The sequence below is a fragment of the Seriola aureovittata genome, chromosome 20, assembly GCF_021018895.1.
Source record: "Seriola aureovittata isolate HTS-2021-v1 ecotype China chromosome 20, ASM2101889v1, whole genome shotgun sequence".
Taxonomy (NCBI): domain Eukaryota; kingdom Metazoa; phylum Chordata; class Actinopteri; order Carangiformes; family Carangidae; genus Seriola; species Seriola aureovittata.
The window spans coordinates 20027712-20044779 of record NC_079383.1 but is presented as its reverse complement, the minus strand read 5'-3'; the positions used below and the strand labels follow the sequence as shown (position 1 = coordinate 20044779).

General features: G+C 45.1%; 1 protein-coding gene across 6 annotated transcripts in view; it reads left to right on the top strand.

Annotated features, from left to right (window-relative positions):
* The window catches only part of LOC130160903 (rho GTPase-activating protein 21-like), a 76142-nt gene that overhangs the window by 45908 nt on the left and 13166 nt on the right, over positions 1-17068 (top strand). For 4 of the 6 annotated variants that reach the window (XM_056363688.1, XM_056363687.1, XM_056363686.1 and 1 more), the window contains 5 exons: positions 5551-5643; positions 6542-6620; positions 7385-7439; positions 9777-9800; positions 11429-13439. In XM_056363688.1, coding sequence (XP_056219663.1) covers positions 5551-5643; positions 6542-6620; positions 7385-7439; positions 9777-9800; positions 11429-13439 — 2262 coding nt within the window. Of the gene's footprint in view, positions 1-5550; positions 5644-6541; positions 6621-7384; positions 7440-9776; positions 9801-10262; positions 10556-11428; positions 13440-17068 lie in introns of those variants that run through there. The other 2 variants (XM_056363685.1, XM_056363689.1) reach the window with 2 other exon arrangements.

Genomic DNA, 17068 nt, shown 5'->3' with positions numbered 1-17068 from the left:
GAAGGAAAGAGACGGTATTTTAGGCTAAAATCTCCCCATCTGTCTCCAGATGTTTGTCACTTGTTCCCTCAGTTGAACTTTAACTCCCTTGGTAGATAGTTTGGCTTGTTTTACAGAAAGAAAACAAAACATTGAATCAACTTTTCTTTTTCTTTTTCTTTTTTGCAGTGCGGTCAGAGTAATGTCAGTACATATCCTCTTTCCCCTGGGTGGGTTTCGGTATTTGGAATTCCTAGAAAAGAAAAGTGATGGAAAGTACTCCACCACCTTCCTGACTGTGGTGGAAAAAACACCAGGTGTGTGTGTGTGTGTTTGTGTGTGTGTGTGTGTGTGTGTGTGTGTGTGTGTGTGTTGTGGATGAGCAGAACAGTGGACAGATGTAAAGCTGTGTTGGTGTCAGGCTCCTACATCTAGTAATGTGTCTCTCCCAGGTTCGGACTCTTACAGTCGCGGAAGTGACTTATTTTGAAATGATCCCCCGTCCCTCCAGGAATTCAGCCGTGCAGGGTGTTACATGTAAACACACACTCTACTGCTAGTATTTAGTCCACTTAGCTAACACTAATGCAGTCTAATGCAACAGCTCTGCGGTAAATCCTCCTTCATGAAGGTTATACTGGGAAACTGTGAGAGAGAGAGAGAGAGAGAGAGAGAGAGGTGTTGATTCACCTGCATCATACCTCCATCTTTCCCAGCTGATACTCTCACTGATATACTGGTATCAGAGTATCAGCCGATTGATTATAAGACATTGCAGTCCAGGTATGCCAATTTGACATTCCCACAGTGTCCACTTCCTACCCTTTTTTTTTTTTTTTTTCCTGAGCTTTCATCCACATCTCTTCCTCAGCAGATGGGGTTTGTTCAGTCGCCGTCATGTGATTTCCTCTCATCTCTCTGGCACCACAGATCGTGTTTGAACAGACACAATGGTTACAGCCGCCCCTGTGTCTGTCCATGTACAGCTACCTGTTATCAAGTGACTGAACTTGCACATACGTGGTTGAAAGCTCTGGAAAAAGACTAATAAGCAGACATTTAGATATTTGTGTCAAACTGCATTGTAGGTATTTGTGACGTTATTACAGCTGTCACTTTATCCCCAGTGAAGTTCACTGTTAGATCAGCTGTTTGTGTCTTGTGTTATCTTTTTAGAAAACCTTAGAGATCCTCACTAGAAATGTTCCTTCACATTACCTCCTTATGTTAAACAACAAATACCAGCAGAGGTGTTGTTACCAGATTTCTTACATTCGCCTCTCAAGCATCGGTTTTGTTTCTGTATCAATCGGACTCTGTTCCTGTTTCTCAGTAGTTTACTTAAATGGAAGGACAAACTCCTGACTTCACACTAACGGCGAAGACAGGGGCTGTAAGCCGTGTTGACGTACCCTCCTCCGGTGTGTGCTGAGGGCTCTGACATAAAGCTCTGGCTGTTTACAGAGTGCAGTCAAATGAGACCTGTCCATCTCAGACTGGCACCTAAACGTCGCTTTCGACATCTGACAAAGTCTGTTGACTCAGTTCGCACGGATGTGGATTCGTTAAGTATTTCAGGGAGGTCAGGATTCGGGTACACAGGTGTTGTAGCGGTAGTTTAAGCTTTCAAAGCGGAGCTGTGTTTGGACTAGTGTGTGTGTGTGTGTGTGTGTGTGTGTGTGTGTGTGTGTGTGTGTGTGTGTGTGTGTGTGACCTGTACACAGGATTCATGGGAATGGAGGAAGCAAAGACAGAATTACAGTATTTATTTTCATTGCTTCATCTTCAGCCGCCTTACAGAGCAATTCAGTTTCTTCAAGCAGAAGTTTGACAATAAAACACACTGTGCTTTTGAAGGAAGTTGGGAGTTTATGGATTTATGTGAAGTGTATTTATGCTTTGACCTTCCCACACTATGGGGGGGGGGGAATCCATGTGCCAGGATCATGTGCCTCACATTTTCATATTTCTCTGCTGGAAGAGACCTGACATAGATAGCCATCTAAAGACACACACACAGTCCTCCTCCTCTTCCTCCTCCTCCTCCTCCTCTGTGTTTGAAGTGTGGGGGAAAGTTGGAGAAAAAAAACTCTTCTTCCTCTCAGTATCGCAGCGAAGAACAAGCAACACATCTGCATAGGTGTTGGTGTATGTTTGTGCAGCAGTGCATTTGTATGCGGGCGTGGTTGTTTGCAAATGTGAGAGTGAGAGAAACGCTGAAGACCAGCGAGTCGGACAGAGAGGTATTACACAGGGGTTAATTCAGAGAGCGGGCAGCGGGCCCAGCCCTGTGTAGAATAACATTATCTAACCCAAAACAACGGGGGAGCGGGGAGCTGGCCCACACAACCAGGCCCAGCTGTGCAGCCGGGGACGACAGCCAAGCCAGAGCTGGTCCAGGCCAAAGAGCAGCGCTGACACTCAGTCACTGCTCGACCGGACCAGGAAGAGCTGAACGCAACTTACAGGAAGGAAAAGAAATGTTCATATACGACTGAAATGCGTCTCACGGTGACGTTTGAAAACAGAAACCGACAAACCAGTATTTTAATATTCTTTAACAATAAGACGTCTCAAATTTTAAAATCTGAAAATAGAAAAAGTTGCATCATCGTTTCATTGTGGCATTTTTTTGCATTTTTAGTTATGTTGTTGAAATTTGTTTGTTTCAATTTATAGACGATAACAATAAGTAATCCGCCTATTGATAAATAATGAACACAACAGTTAGTGGCCGTCTTATTTATAACACTTCATTTTGTATTTACAATCAACAGCTTTCACCTTTGTTCCATCCAGTTTGAACAAAATTGTTTAATTATTTAAGTCAGGTTCTGGCTCGTCAGTGCACCTGCATGATGTCATGTGACACGCTGCAGCGAGTGAAGTGTAAAACCTTATACATGTGGGTTACTGTCCATCAATGCAACGTTTGTCCTGAGTGCCACCCAAGAATAACCGCGGTTGTGAAACTCATCCTGTGTTTTGGAACAGCCGAAATCGTTCTGAGGGCGTGCTGATGTATTTCATTAATCCACACGGTAGTTTATGCTTTGATAAGACAGTTGGGAGCATTAAAAATGTCCAAAGCTTCAGATTTCCACATTTAATCCTGTTCATCCAGCTGCGGGGCACGGAAACTTCCCCCATCCAATTTGTGCTGCAGAGTTGGAGCTCGGTGAGATTGGCTCTGGATTGGGAATCTGCAGAGGGGAGGTAGAGGGGGGGGGGGGGGGGGGGGTTATTAGTTGACATCTGTACCTCCATCACGCCTCAGTCACATCCGACATTGTGTCAATAATGTTACGGATAGTTGCATCATCGCAGTGTTTCACTCTTGTTGCTGCTCAGGTCGTCGAGTGAGATCAGAACCAAGGTGAACACACAGAGCCATTTCATGTGCTCTATCGCCTCCTACTGGATGAAAGAGGCTCCTACAACTTGTCACTCAGTCTCTACAGTGACCTGACTTCACAGCGAGTGAACGTGTGAGGATGCAGTGACACTTACCGCAGTGTAGACTGACTGTGGAGGCCTTTCCTCCGTTTTCTCTAACCGCCATCACAGTTTTGATGGTGATGGTTACATTTTCCCTGCGTGGTTTTAAAAAAGGTCAGAACATCAAAGATCAATCAGTCAATTATCCGCTGAACTCTCTTTGCTGATGCTGTAGGTGATTGATTATGATACGGATGATCTGTAAATCGAAACGCTGCGGGTCCTGAATGTTAACCCTCTGCAGTGACATTTCCGGCCACATGATGGTGGTAGCTGAACGTACTCGTCATCAGAGAGAGGAAAAGGACATTTCAGGTGACGTGTAAATGTTACAACAGCCTGTATCCTCAGTGGTACAGAAGGAAAAAGGGGCTTGAGACTGTGATGTTACAAGTTTGAATCCCTCCTCCCCAGCATCACCTTATTGAAGTTTCTCCTCAGCAACACTTTGAACCCACGTCTGCACACACACACACATACACACACACATATACATACACATACACACACCGCTGATTGCACCGTGCACCTCTGGGTCATGAATGCATGTATCTGCTGCTGTGTGAACATGAAGCAGGGCATTCATGAAAAGATGCATCCATGCTTAGCCTTGCCCTGAGGAGAGAACAGAGGGGGGAGGGGGGGGGGTGCTCTGATGTTGCACTTCCTCAAAGTCTGTGGGCTGTAAAAGGCGGCTGAGGCCAACTGAGACTGAGGCTTATGGCTCAGGGAAAGACGATTTGACTTTCTTAATCAGACTCACAAACTCAGTCACTCAACAGCTGCGTCTTCCTTTTTTAAAATAGATATACATAATGATTAGTGATCTTACATAAAGCCTTCACTAGCTGCGTTTCCTCCAGCCTGCCCACCAGCTCTTCACACGGCACGGCGTGCTGTTTCTCTGCACGCCATATGAAACCATCGTCCCTCGTGGCCCGTCCTGCGTGTAGCCCCGTCGGCGTCCTCTGACCTCTCCTCGCTGTTCTGCAGCTCGGGACACGTCTGACAGCGGAGTAGAGTCACTGAAAGGATGAGTCGAAGGGACAGAGGATGTGTTGTAAAAGGGAGAGATGGATGTATTGTTTGGGGTGTCATTGTTTTGAGAAGAGGAAGTTTTCCTTTCATTTGTCTCAGGCTACCAGGAGAAGCATGTATATTTCATTTAGAAGCGCTAACACCAATGCTAATGCTAATGCAGAACCGAGAATAAGGCATCTTGTATATATGAATGTATATAATGTATATGTGTGTATAAATGAATGTGAGAAACAGTCGTTTAGAGACAAAACAATTAGTCGATGGACTGAAAATTTAGACAGGTTTTTTTTTCAGTCTCCAAATGATCGATTGAGAAAATAACAGGGCAGATTAATAACTGTTATTTGCAGCCTGACAGTTGTATAATTGAGTTGTCTGCAGGTCAAACTCGGGCACAATGTGAAAAACTAAAGCTTTTGCTCTTCATCAAACCTCAGATTTTTTTTGCTTTCAACTGTGTTGAAATGGTAATAAACCACTGAATCTTAAATATTGAATATAGACACTTTTATTCAGGGACTGGAGGGATGAAATTTTGCGTGTGCTTCATTGGACTCACTCATGTTCAGAGAGGCATCTTGTTTTCTTCCTACAAACAGTCCCAACCTGAATATATTCAATTTATTATCGCATAAAAACAGGACGTTCTCGATTTTGAGAAGCTGGACCTTGTAATTTTTGATGCTCAAAGTAGTTGCTGGTAAATCTTCTGTCAATCAACTAATGGATTAAGTGACTAATTGTTCCAGCTCATTGTAATTTTGTGCCTCGACAATTAAGCTTCTTTTATTTAAATTTTTCAATTTCTTTTGTGAATCAGAAGCAGAAAATCTTTGTCATTTGCAACCACAGGTGCAAATAAAAAACCCCAAAAAACCTCAGGAAATATGTGCACTGGTGCCACGATGTTGCTGCGGTTGAATTTCCAGTTCCAGTGTGATATGGCCTAGTTCTGACTCTGCTGCTGCTGCTCTTCCTCACTGTGTGACCAGTCGCCTCGGTGCGTGTGCTCTCTCTCTCTTTCGTTACCAGGGAGACAGCGAAACCGTCTGGAGCCAATGGACACCATTTTCGTCAAGCAAGTGAAGGAGGGAGGCCCCGCCCACGGAGCTGGACTCTGCACAGGTACACACACACACACACACACACACACACACACACACACACACACAGTCTCTATGGAGACTCCTCCTGATAACTGGTAGATCCTACGATTAACTGACTGTCTCACATCTGACCCCGAAAACGCTGTTTGATGCCAAGATTTCTTCATGTCTGTACTGTAGGTAATTCCACTTCCTTGTAACCTGCCAGGAAAAACAGAGATGAGTTACAAAATAACAGATGGCTCCTTCGTGGGAGGTTGAACAAAGTGTAATATGCACACTGTTATTCCAGCCTTCCCTTCATTCTGTTTTTCTACACCTCCCACTTTACTCTTCTTATTAATCTGTGAATAATTTCAAATTGTAAAGTATAAAAATACTCCCTTCTGGTGGAAAAAAAAAATGAATCAGCTCCTTTTTAATTTCCCTGAAATGGAGGTGACAGCTGAAGTGTACTGCAGGCATTACGCCGGGTTAGCACTGTGTATTACAGGAAATGTCAAGAGGCTTGGACAAACCCTGTAAGCTGTATGCTTTTATCTCCTCTCCTCTCTCCTCTTCTCTCTCCTCTCCTGGGACGGGGGGGGACGGGGTGTTTTCCCACAATTATCCAGTTTCTCTCCTAAACTCACCTTCTTGTAAGATGGCCATCTTTAGAAAAACTTGAATGGATCCTAACACGGGGACCTTTTTTAAATAAACTCGTATTGGTATTCTGCTTTGATGTGTAAAAAGATGTGTGTTTGTGCTGGAAGAGGCGACTGCAGAGCGTTTTACTTGGTCAATAATCGTATTGACTGGGCTCCAGGTAATTGTCCCGAACAGTTTGAGTTCACAGACCCAGCAGCGCAGAGTCCCGTCATGCCGCTGTGAGCAGAGAACAGCAGGATTGTAATTTATTCTCAACGTCTTTCCAGGGGACCGTATTGTGAAGGTGAACGGAGAGAGCATCATCGGGAAGACCTACTCGCAGGTCATAGCGTTGATCCAGAACAGGTAAGGTCGCCGTCGCTCTGCATTGCATTATACCCACTTGAATTAGAGGTTGTTTGTTGGTGAAGCAACTAAGAAAACTTCAAGCAAGGCAGTATTATCACCATCATAGGAGATCTGTAAGACTACAGTTAAGACAGTTATCTTCTTTAATAATAAGTTGATTATTTTGTGTATAAAATGTCAGAAAATAGTGAAAAATGTGTGCTGCCGTCACAGCAAAACTGTTTCTCCTTTCTCAAAAATGCACTTAAATGATAAATTAGTTAACAAAACCGATGCCAATTAAGTTTCTGACGATAAACTAAACTCTCTGCGTGTCTGGGGAAACGATAATCTACAGTGGGAGTCAGTAGAGGGCCTGCAGCAAATTTTGGGAACGTTAATCCAGCCCTGATTTGAAGAGAAAATATGCACAGTGAAAGAGCCAGACTGACTCAGAATCTGGCGCTCAAGATCTAATCTCTTCACTTCCAGCGCTCCGCCGCATGTTTGTGGACTAATGACACAGAACTTTTTCAGGGGAAACGCACAGTTCATTCAGTGTTTTTACGCAGGGAGTCATTTTGCTTATCACCAACACGTATCGCACTCCATTAAAACTGCAGCTGTTGAAGGTCATGTCTTGGAGCTCGTTCTCTTGAGAAGCATCAGTTCTGTTTTGAGCCTTGTGTTATAACAGTCCCTCTCCCTCTTTTCATTTCTCTTTCTCCCACTTTCACTCTCACTCTCTCACCCCCCCAAACACACACCCTCACATCTATCAGCGATGCCTCACTGGAGCTCTGTGTGATGCCAAAGGATGAGGACATCTTGCAGCTGGTAAGCGTTCATTCATTAATAAATATTGTACTGAGTTTACCTTTATTTTATTTGAAGCAAGTCGTCCATAAACACCCACAGAGATTATCTGCAGTTTTAATGCCAGAGCTGTTTAACCTCTATGTAAAAATGACAGCTTGTGGTTTCAGGAGGAGTTAAAGTCTAAGTCTGGAGATATTTCATATTTAGCTTAATGTCAAAAACAGACAATGAATTGATCCGACTAACAAATGAATGTGTGAATATCCAAACATCCCCTCCCTAAAACCACAGATTGTCACTTTTACATTAATGTGCAGGTGAAACAAACCAGAAACAACATTCTTACTGTTCGTCTTTCATGTGTTTGGTAGGTGACAGGGTTTATGCTAAGCTAAAGCTAAACATGTGCTGACTCGGCTCTGTACTTCATGCACTCTCTCAAACAAAGATCTCGACTAGCTATCTATACCTACATCGTTGATAATCTTCCACTGGATTCAAGCTTGAGTGATTCATAGACATTTCATCGAACTGTCCTGACAGGAGTGAGTGGGCAGTTATTCAAATCATTAAGATTAGAGGTTCACCTGTGAGGAAACAGGGTCTGCTTTTCTAAGCACTGACTCAAGCCTAAATCCACTTTCTTACTGGTTTTGACCCCCCCCCCCCCACCCCCCGGCTTCCCATCACCCGGATGAGCTCAGCGATGCAAACAGCCAGCCCACGCCATCAGTCAGGGTCCAGAGACCGACAGACGATAAAAACAGCGCCAGGCCACGTCAAACCAGTCGCCACACGTTATTCACCTCTGTTTTGGGAAATTCTCTCTCGGAGCAGAGAACGGAGTCAGATCCCACTGTGTTGCTAAATTCCTCACATAGCTTGTTAGCTCGGCCGCGGCTTAGCAGAAGCCACAGAAACTTGCTTTTGGCGTTTCTGGAATGACTGAGCACTCACAAGGCTGAGGGTTTTCTAAAAGAAGCAAATTGGCCTTTTTATCTCCCCGTTGAGAAACACACGAGTTTAAAAAGTTAAATTTAGAGCTCGATGTGCCGGATAGGGGTTGTTTTTTTTAAGTCTGCAGTTCTTTACAAAGTGTCTTCTATAAGACACGTTTAGACTGTAGAGATTCTGTATCAAAATAAACTGAAGGAAAGGAGAACACAAGGTGCGATTGAACTGGTGATTTTAAAACACAATTAATCCTCATTAGTAAAAATCCTGATACTTTTTATCACCTTTTTTTTGCAATTCTTTATTTAGTGGATAATTAGAAACATTTCACCAGTTACAGAATTATAGCCCTGCTCCTGAAAAGTCAGGAGACAATCCAGTAAGTTATCTACATTTCAAGACAGGAAGAAAAAGACAAGGAATGTATATTACACATACCAAACATACACGAATATGTGTCCAGCCTGACGGACAAACAAACCAAGGTTCAAGGTTTGTTATCCAGGAATTTATCCATCGTGTATATTTCATTAACCATCTCTGCATCTACATAAAGCGTCTATGAAATGATTGTTGATGCTGTGGAGTTCACACTGAGAAGAGTCCATTCATATTGTTTTGGTGAGATGAGCGAAGGCATGCAGATGTGTCTGTGTGTGTGTGTTTTTTTTTTATGTGTGTGTGTGTTTTGGGAGACATCGAGCCCACTCACTTACCGGAGGGGCTGCAGCTGCAGTCAGCTGACTCCCTCTCAGTGCACTATGTTGACAGGAGTGAGCGAGGGAAGGAAGCGAGCGCAGATCAGGCAAGCGTGGCGGGTTTTTTTTTGCGCTTCGTGCCCAGAAAGTGAAACATATATGACAGAGCGGCGTCCGAACAGACCGTGCGAGAGGCTGGCACAGAGGCGGAAAAGACGATAGTGGAGAGTAGCACAAATGCGAACCCAGAGAAGGGGGGAGGGGAGGAGGGACCACAGAGAAGAGCAGGTGAGAGTGACAGAGCGAAGGAAAGAAATGCTGAGTGTGTTGGGTGGGTGGGGGGGAGAAAATCCGGCCGATGTTTTGTGACAGCGGTTGTTTTGTGGGCGGAGGAGAGAGTGGGGTAAGAAGAGGAAATAATGGGGATGTGCAGCAAATCAGAAGATATTCAGGTCTGTGAAGAACACAGCTGAAGTTCACCTCCACTCTTCTTCTCTCTTATTCTTCCACTGTCCGACTGCGATACATCTCCGCTCAGCGTTCCCGCGGTGGGGATATACATTTAGCCTGTGCTGAAGTTACCTGTCTCACCTCCATCGTTGGCGTTTGTACCTCTCATTTCTCTGTGTTCACCTGTTTACTTCTCTTTATTCCCCTTTTTTCCCCCCTCTCTGCTTGCCCTTCTCTAACATGTGGACTGCAGTTTTCCAGGGATATCACTGCTCTGGTAAGAAGGGAAACTGTACTAACTAATCACTTTTCATGTAAGTGTCTCTCTCCAGATGATTCACAGCTTTTATGACAAGTTGAGCCACTTTGAGAGCTTGTATCTTCCCCTTAAAAACCCCATGTGTATTTTCCCATGTTTACTCTGGATTAATACATGCAGGTTTTTTTTTTGTCTATACCTGAGTAGCAGGTTGAAAGAAAAAGACGTGTGCACTGGGAAAAAGAAATGCCCTGACATCATCCGTCAGCAGACACGAAACAGTTTCTGTACTTTCCTTATTCAGGAAATTGGCTTCAATTCTAGAGTTTGGTTTATGCAAATCCAGAGGGAGGCACCCGGCAGCAGGCTTGCTGCTACTGCTGCTGCTGCTGGTGCAATCGTAACTTGACACCTTAGGAAGAGTGCCATCGATTAAAGTCCAGCACCATAACTCTCTCCCCTTTCATTTTCCCAAGAGCGTTTGCGCTGAAAGGATGTGGACATAGAGCACGTTCAGTACGCAACCAGGAGTTTTCTTTTTTTATCTGAAGACGTCCATGATGACACTTGAGTGGAGAGTGATCAGGGTTATCACGAGCAAACTTTGAGTGTTTTTCTCCAAGTTTTAATCAAGGAAAGTACCTTAGTTTCTACAGTGACGGTAGAGTTGTGGAGCCATGCTGACAGAATTAGCATTAGCTGCCAAAGGCAGGCAGAGACGTCCCCCGTTCTCCCTCTCCTCATGCCTCAGGGTACGCTCTCCGGTACCAACGGTAGGTTAGCCTCCGCCAGCTTAATCCTTACTCCTGGCTCCGTGGGTGGGTTCATTCTGGACTTTCCAGCCTTCTTTCTCTACTTATTTGCCTTTCTGGCTGTCCCCTTTTTTTTCTTTCCCCCACATCTGTTTCCTCTCTTGGTGGTTCATTTGTATCGTGGCATACTGTAAAATTTGTTTGCCTTCTCCTGGGAAAAGATTGAGGAACGGTTAAGAACAATAGTGGTGTTTGGTTTGGAAAAACTGGAGCGCTGTGTCTCTTTTAGCATGCTGTTGTTTTATTTATAACGACAGGCAGAATCCAGTTGTGTGTGTGTGTGTGTGTCACTTACAGTTCTCCAAGGGAATGCAGGGACGGTGTTTGTCTTGCTGATAATCTCATCATCTTAAACAAAGACTCTTGTCAATAAGTGACACTCGGATCACCACTCCTTTTCTCACTCTCAAAGTGTGAGTAAATACATTGCCGTGGTGCGGTTGAAAAAAGGAAAAGATTGAGACTGTAGCTTTAAAGGGAGATGAAGTCATAGGTGAGATGTGGCAGTAAATTTCTCTTTTATGGGTAGATGAGATTGCCCTAAAGTTCAGTTGTAGTCTCCTAACGGGAAACTGAAGAAATGAATTGACTGAAATAGAACAGTCTTTGTATTCGTGGCTATTTTCGGATTTGAATTTGCGGCGGTTGCTTTTATTGCTCAAGTCTGATCGTTTCACAAACAGCGCTCCCTGTTCTGTACAAGTCTTACAGGAATAGTCTGTTGTATCCTGTCCCTGGGTGGGGGTCATGTTCTCCTGGGGTTTAATGTGATCTAGTTTAGCTCTCAAACCTCTCACCAACCAAAGTGACATAATGTCCCATAATCTCTTGCAGGCATATTCCCAGGATGCATACCTCAAAGGAAATGAGGCGTACAGCGGAAATGCCCAGAACATCCCCGAGCCCCCTCCCATATGCTACCCTCGGATAGAAGTGAAGGCTGCGGGCATGGCCCAGTCATCAGAGCCTGCCGCGGTCAGTGAGACCCCCCGAGGGCCGGCTCAGGGACCAGGAAGACGAGGGGGGACCGCTGAAAAGAGCTATCGGGTGGAAATCCCTGTCCCGCCGTCCCCCCCACCCCAGCAGACGTCAAAGTCTCAGACCGTGGCGTGTGTCTGTAATGACAATGCGAGGACAGTAGCCATGCCTCCTGATCCAGTTGACAGGGGGTCCCGGGTGGCTCGGGCTGGCCCCAGCCACAGGACAGAGGAAAACCGGTACGGTTCTCCAGCAGATTCTGGCCCAGCCAAACCCAGACCCCTTATCCCCTCAGTACCGGGGGGCGCACAATTGCAGTACCCCTCTTCCCATCCCGTAGAAAGCCCAGTCTACTCCCCTTCTTCAAGTTCTCGACCTGGTGCGCTCTATCCCGACCCCTTATCCCCATCTGTGCGGGCGCCTCTCACTGTCGCCTCACCGGACACGTTCTCCACTGCCAACTCGCCCAGCACCAACCACTACTCACCCTCCCCCACAGCCTCTTCCACCTCCCCACACCAGAACATCGACTGGAGGAACTACACCACCTATAAGGACTACATTGACGCCAAGAGGCTGCACACGTACGGCTGCCGCACCATCCAGGAGCGCTTGGACAGCTTGCGTGCAGCTGCCAATTCTACGTCCGCCTACACCCAGCAACGTACGCCTCCGCCTCCTCCTAGCAGCGGTCAGAGAGGGGCGCTGGGCTCCCAGGTCAGACAGAGGAGCACATCCAATGACCGAGCCATGGACGCAAGTAGCCAGAGTACCGAAGTGACAACTCCGTTGCGTAGCGTCTCCCAGGAGAGGCTTGGAGGTGGATCAGAGAGGACGATACTGACCAGGAACTGGCCTCGGAGCGCTTCCCAGGACGCTCTGCCCTTCTCCACCCCGACAGGAGTTACCAAACCTCGGGCGCGGTCTTGTGACTACCTGGTTCAGCATCCTGCAGAGTCAGGCGGGGTCGACAGGGCAGAGTTTGAGGACAGGCTGCTGCTGTGCCAGCGAGAGGACGCCAGAGCCGGCAGGCAGGGAGTGGGCGTGAGAGTTTTACCTCATCTAAACAGGAGTCTCACTGGACAGGAGGATGAAGGGCGAGGGAGTGGATTATCTAACTCACCGTTAGCTGCTCCTGTGTTTACTAAAGGTACGACGGATTCTCTACTACCATCAAGGACAGACGGTCTCATAATGAGACCCTCGCGTCTGCCTGTCAAAAACGCCATCTCAGACCCTTCACCTGCCTTATCCTCCAGTAAAACCACAGACCCTCTTAAAGACCAAAGAGCTGCCGTCATGGGCAACCACCTGGGCTACCCCTCCCCTCTGCACCTGCAGCTCAGGGGCAGGGCTGACAGTCTGAAAATGGAGAGCAGGTCGGATGCTGGGTTGGCAGCCAGGTCCTCCTCTTGCTCTGGTCCATCCTCTAAACTGCCCATGCAGAGACAGATACAAAGTGGAGTTGTCCCCGCCTCCTCTGGTACCTCCGCCACTAACGGAGCTGTGACCCAAAAGCCAAAGGTCAGAGACACCTCCAGCTCCAGCAGCACACCGGCACGGATTAATGGTGGACTCGTAGAGGGTGTAGAAGGACCCGATGCAACGGTGGTGGTCCTAAGAAGGGACAAAAACTCCGGACCCGCTCACATCCGCCCTCCGTCCTATGTACTGGCTGTCAAAGACAGCCAGGCTGGAGCGACTCACAAGTCGCCGCCGTTGGTGAAGGCCGGCTCTGCAGATGGAGCGATGTGCTGGATGTCTAATGACGGCTGTCGCGAGATGCACCTCAGGAGGCTGGGAGACACGCGGCAAAAGTCTGGCTCCAATAACCTGGACGACTCCCTGGATTCGATCCCTTTCATAGGTAAGACTGCACTAATCCCCAAAACCACCGTCTCTGAAACCTTGTTTCTATAGCAACAACAGTGACAAGGGAGTCCTGTAAAATGTCACAGCATGTTTGTATCAGTGAGAAAGTGTGTTTAAGCTTGAAAGCATGACTGACTCTGGAGCCATCAGGTAAATTTTATATCAAATTATAGCATAATATATAAATATTCATACATAAACAGTTAAAACCTGAGCTTTGAATCTTGATGCTTTTTATTAGTACAAACCTAAATTTACTTGCAGCATCAAGTATTTAAAAGTTGGCATCAGACTCTCTTCATCTTGTTTACATATTTCCTGATATTACCAGGAAACGTTTCCAATTTTAGACTCTATGTTGATAAGGGAAATTCCCTATACAGCTGCTTTTTGCTAAGAGGCATTAAGAAATTATGTGAAATGAAAAGGGCTTATGTTGGGAAAAAAAAGACAACTTTAAAAGAAAATGTTTAAATATGGAAACTGAGATATCACATAAGCACTAATATTGGACAAATTAAAATGATGCCCAGCCCCCTTACGTAAAATACTGTAGATGTTCTGTACGTGACAAGTGGGCATTGTTTCCATAGGCCAGATCGTATTTCCATCATGAAATTCTATCAGGGGTTTTACTTGGAGCTCCAGCTTTCACACAAGAGAAGAACTGATCTGCAGTTGCAAAGAAAAGGGTGTGTGTCTCTTTATACTGTGTGAATACCTTGTGACAGGCAGTTAAATTACATTTTTATATTAGCAGAAACTCCTGTGTCAAAATCCACATTTTAATTGGGCCTAGCTGGTATTTCTATCCATGATTAGCTATGTGTGTAACCTTGAATTGTCTCCCTGTGCTGTGGACACACACACACACACACACACACACACACACAAAACTACAGTAAACACTCTCTCCAATGGGAAGCAAATTACAAAAAGCAACCCGAAGCTTCCTTCTGCGCCAGGAGCCTTGTGGATTGAATCACAAGAATACACTTACTCACTAATCATGTGTAAGCTTGTTCATTGTTGACCTACTTATGAGACTACAAGGAAATCTAGTTCCCGGACGTTTTATTCAAAGTGTTGGTTAGAAAAACGCACACACGATATGTACATTCTTTAAATGTCAGTCACAGTGATTACAGAGTGTTTAAAATGTGAAAATGAATTAGTTCTTTGTGGCATTGTGAACTCAGGATGACACTGTTTCAGGTGTGTGATTATGTGTTAGTGTGACACTGTACTGCAGGCGACTATGACGTATTCAACCCACCCTTTGGCATATGAGTAGACACACACACACACACACACACACACACACAACCGCTCCCTGAAATGTCTCATATTCCCCTCAGTGCTGTACAGCTAGAGAAACCTAAGATCATCATCCTAATGGACTGTGACATAACAGAGAAATTAGAGAATTCTTGCAGCAAACGGCCTCAGTTCGATTTCATAGTACACTTCCAAACAGTGAGAGCAACAACTGCTGGATGTTAAGTATCTGCCAAACATTTTGTGCTGAGAAACAGAACTGGAGCTGCTGAAGCACATGCAAAATGTCACGTCCCCTCTAGTTCATGAAGACGAAGAATCCTTGTTTCTCGAGTAATTTACTTATTGCGGTGTTTAAAATGAAGTTGATTGGTGTTGTTTGAAGTGGCTTCCTCTGCGTCTTCCCACATCTGAGCCAACTTACTGGCAGACAGAAACCTAACAAGCTCGAACTCAACCCGGCATCCTCAGCTGTTTCTTCATTGGTGACTCATAACCAGCCAATGGGAGAAGCTCTTGTATCTCTCGGCGTGTCCCAGACCCTGCAGGGGTTAATCGTATCCTCTTTTAGCACCATTTTCCTCCAGTTTCCCTCTAGCCCCATCCCCTTTGGTTTTGTTGCATTTGGATGTAGGTTAGATTTTATCATTGCACATCCCCGTGTTGTTTATTTAACACCAGTGATGTGAGGCTGTGCCTTTTTCCGGAAAACATCAAAGCGTGCTTTTCTTTTCTCTTCTTTTATTTTTCATGTCGATCACGTGTGGTGGTTGTAATTTGACATTTTGGGAAATACGTTTATAGTCTACAATTAAATCATTATCACACTCACAAGCTAGAACCAGGAGCTGGTTAGCGTAGCTTAGCATAAAGACTTGAAACGGGGGAAACAGCCAGCCTGGCTCTATCCACAGGTTAAAAGAAAATACACCTCTAAAGGCAACAAATTAATATGTTATGTCTTTGTTTGCTTCATACAAACTTCATATCAGAAGATTACATCAGAGTAGTATCCAGATTTGTAGAAAGAGAAGATAGAAAGATTTATAGATCTGCATTTTTGTGCAAGTCTGTTCAAAGCGGAATCAGTCTCGATGTCTGAAACCGACGTGGTACGTGTCAGACATCACTGGCTGCCGCCGTCTTCCCAGAAACAGAATTAGAGGTATACAAACAAGTGATTAAGTGAAATGGGCATCTGCCTTGCTTGGAAGAAATGAGGGCTGTTGGTGCCATGGGAGATGTCTTTGAGGTTGGTTTGCAGGGGGGGGGGGGTTCACAGCAGTGATCTGTGTACAACTAACAACCAGGATCAGATGTTTCACATTAAATTGTGCCATTGGAAGTCAAAAGTTTTGCATCAGTGCACTGGCATCTAGAGGAATTGAATCATTCAGACGTGTTTTGCTCTAGTTCTTTTCGACTTGCGATGGTGTGATTTGCAGTGGAGGCTGTGTGGGCTTTTTTTCATGAAGTTAAATAATAGCGACAGTTGCATTTCATGAGACGGATTTATAAAGATTACAATTGGTAATCGTACCGATACACAAGACAACAGATATGAAGCGCTACAATACTCTACTTCATTCTAAGACAGTGTCTTAGAATATAATATTGCTTGTGTTACATTCAGTCTCGCCTGTCTGCCTGCAGCACCAGCTGTAGATATGATTCATTTCAAGTATTTGTTCGTCATGCGCGTCTCTTTAATTTGTTTTTAGGGCTTGCCATCCTGCTGATATTGCATATCAGATGTTATGACACACTGCTGTCTGTGATGATGTAATGTTAGCTGACTACCTTGCATGTGTGTATTGAAAAAGGGAAGGTGTACCGGCTTTATCTTTGCAGCAACGCCTGTCTGCTGGTTGACGTCGCGTCCCTGTCGGTGTCACTTTGCTTTAGCTCCATTCCCCCTTATCACAGCGTTTTACAGCTGTGTGCTGAAATGTTTATTCAAGCTGAGATAGCAGAGATGAATTACACTTTGTTTTTTTTAATCGTTTAATTTGCAATTTGGCGTTTCCTGTTGCAGTTTACATCTGACTTTATACCAAAGGTGTTTTCGCAGAGTTCAATCATGCTCATCCCCAAACCCCTCCACCTTTGGTTCAAGGCAGTTTACAGCGATAAAGATCGAACATTCAACACTTGAAATTCTTATTAATTTTTGAAACAACGGGTCTTTGATTTCAGACAGAAGAAGACAAAAGCGCGTGTTTTATTTCCAGCTGGCGACTGTCGATTTTGTCGACTATGATGACGAGATTTTTAACAAACTTAACAAACTTAGGTTGTCGTTAGAAAACGGCGTCTCCGGCTGGTTCATGTTAAATTCCAGGCTCC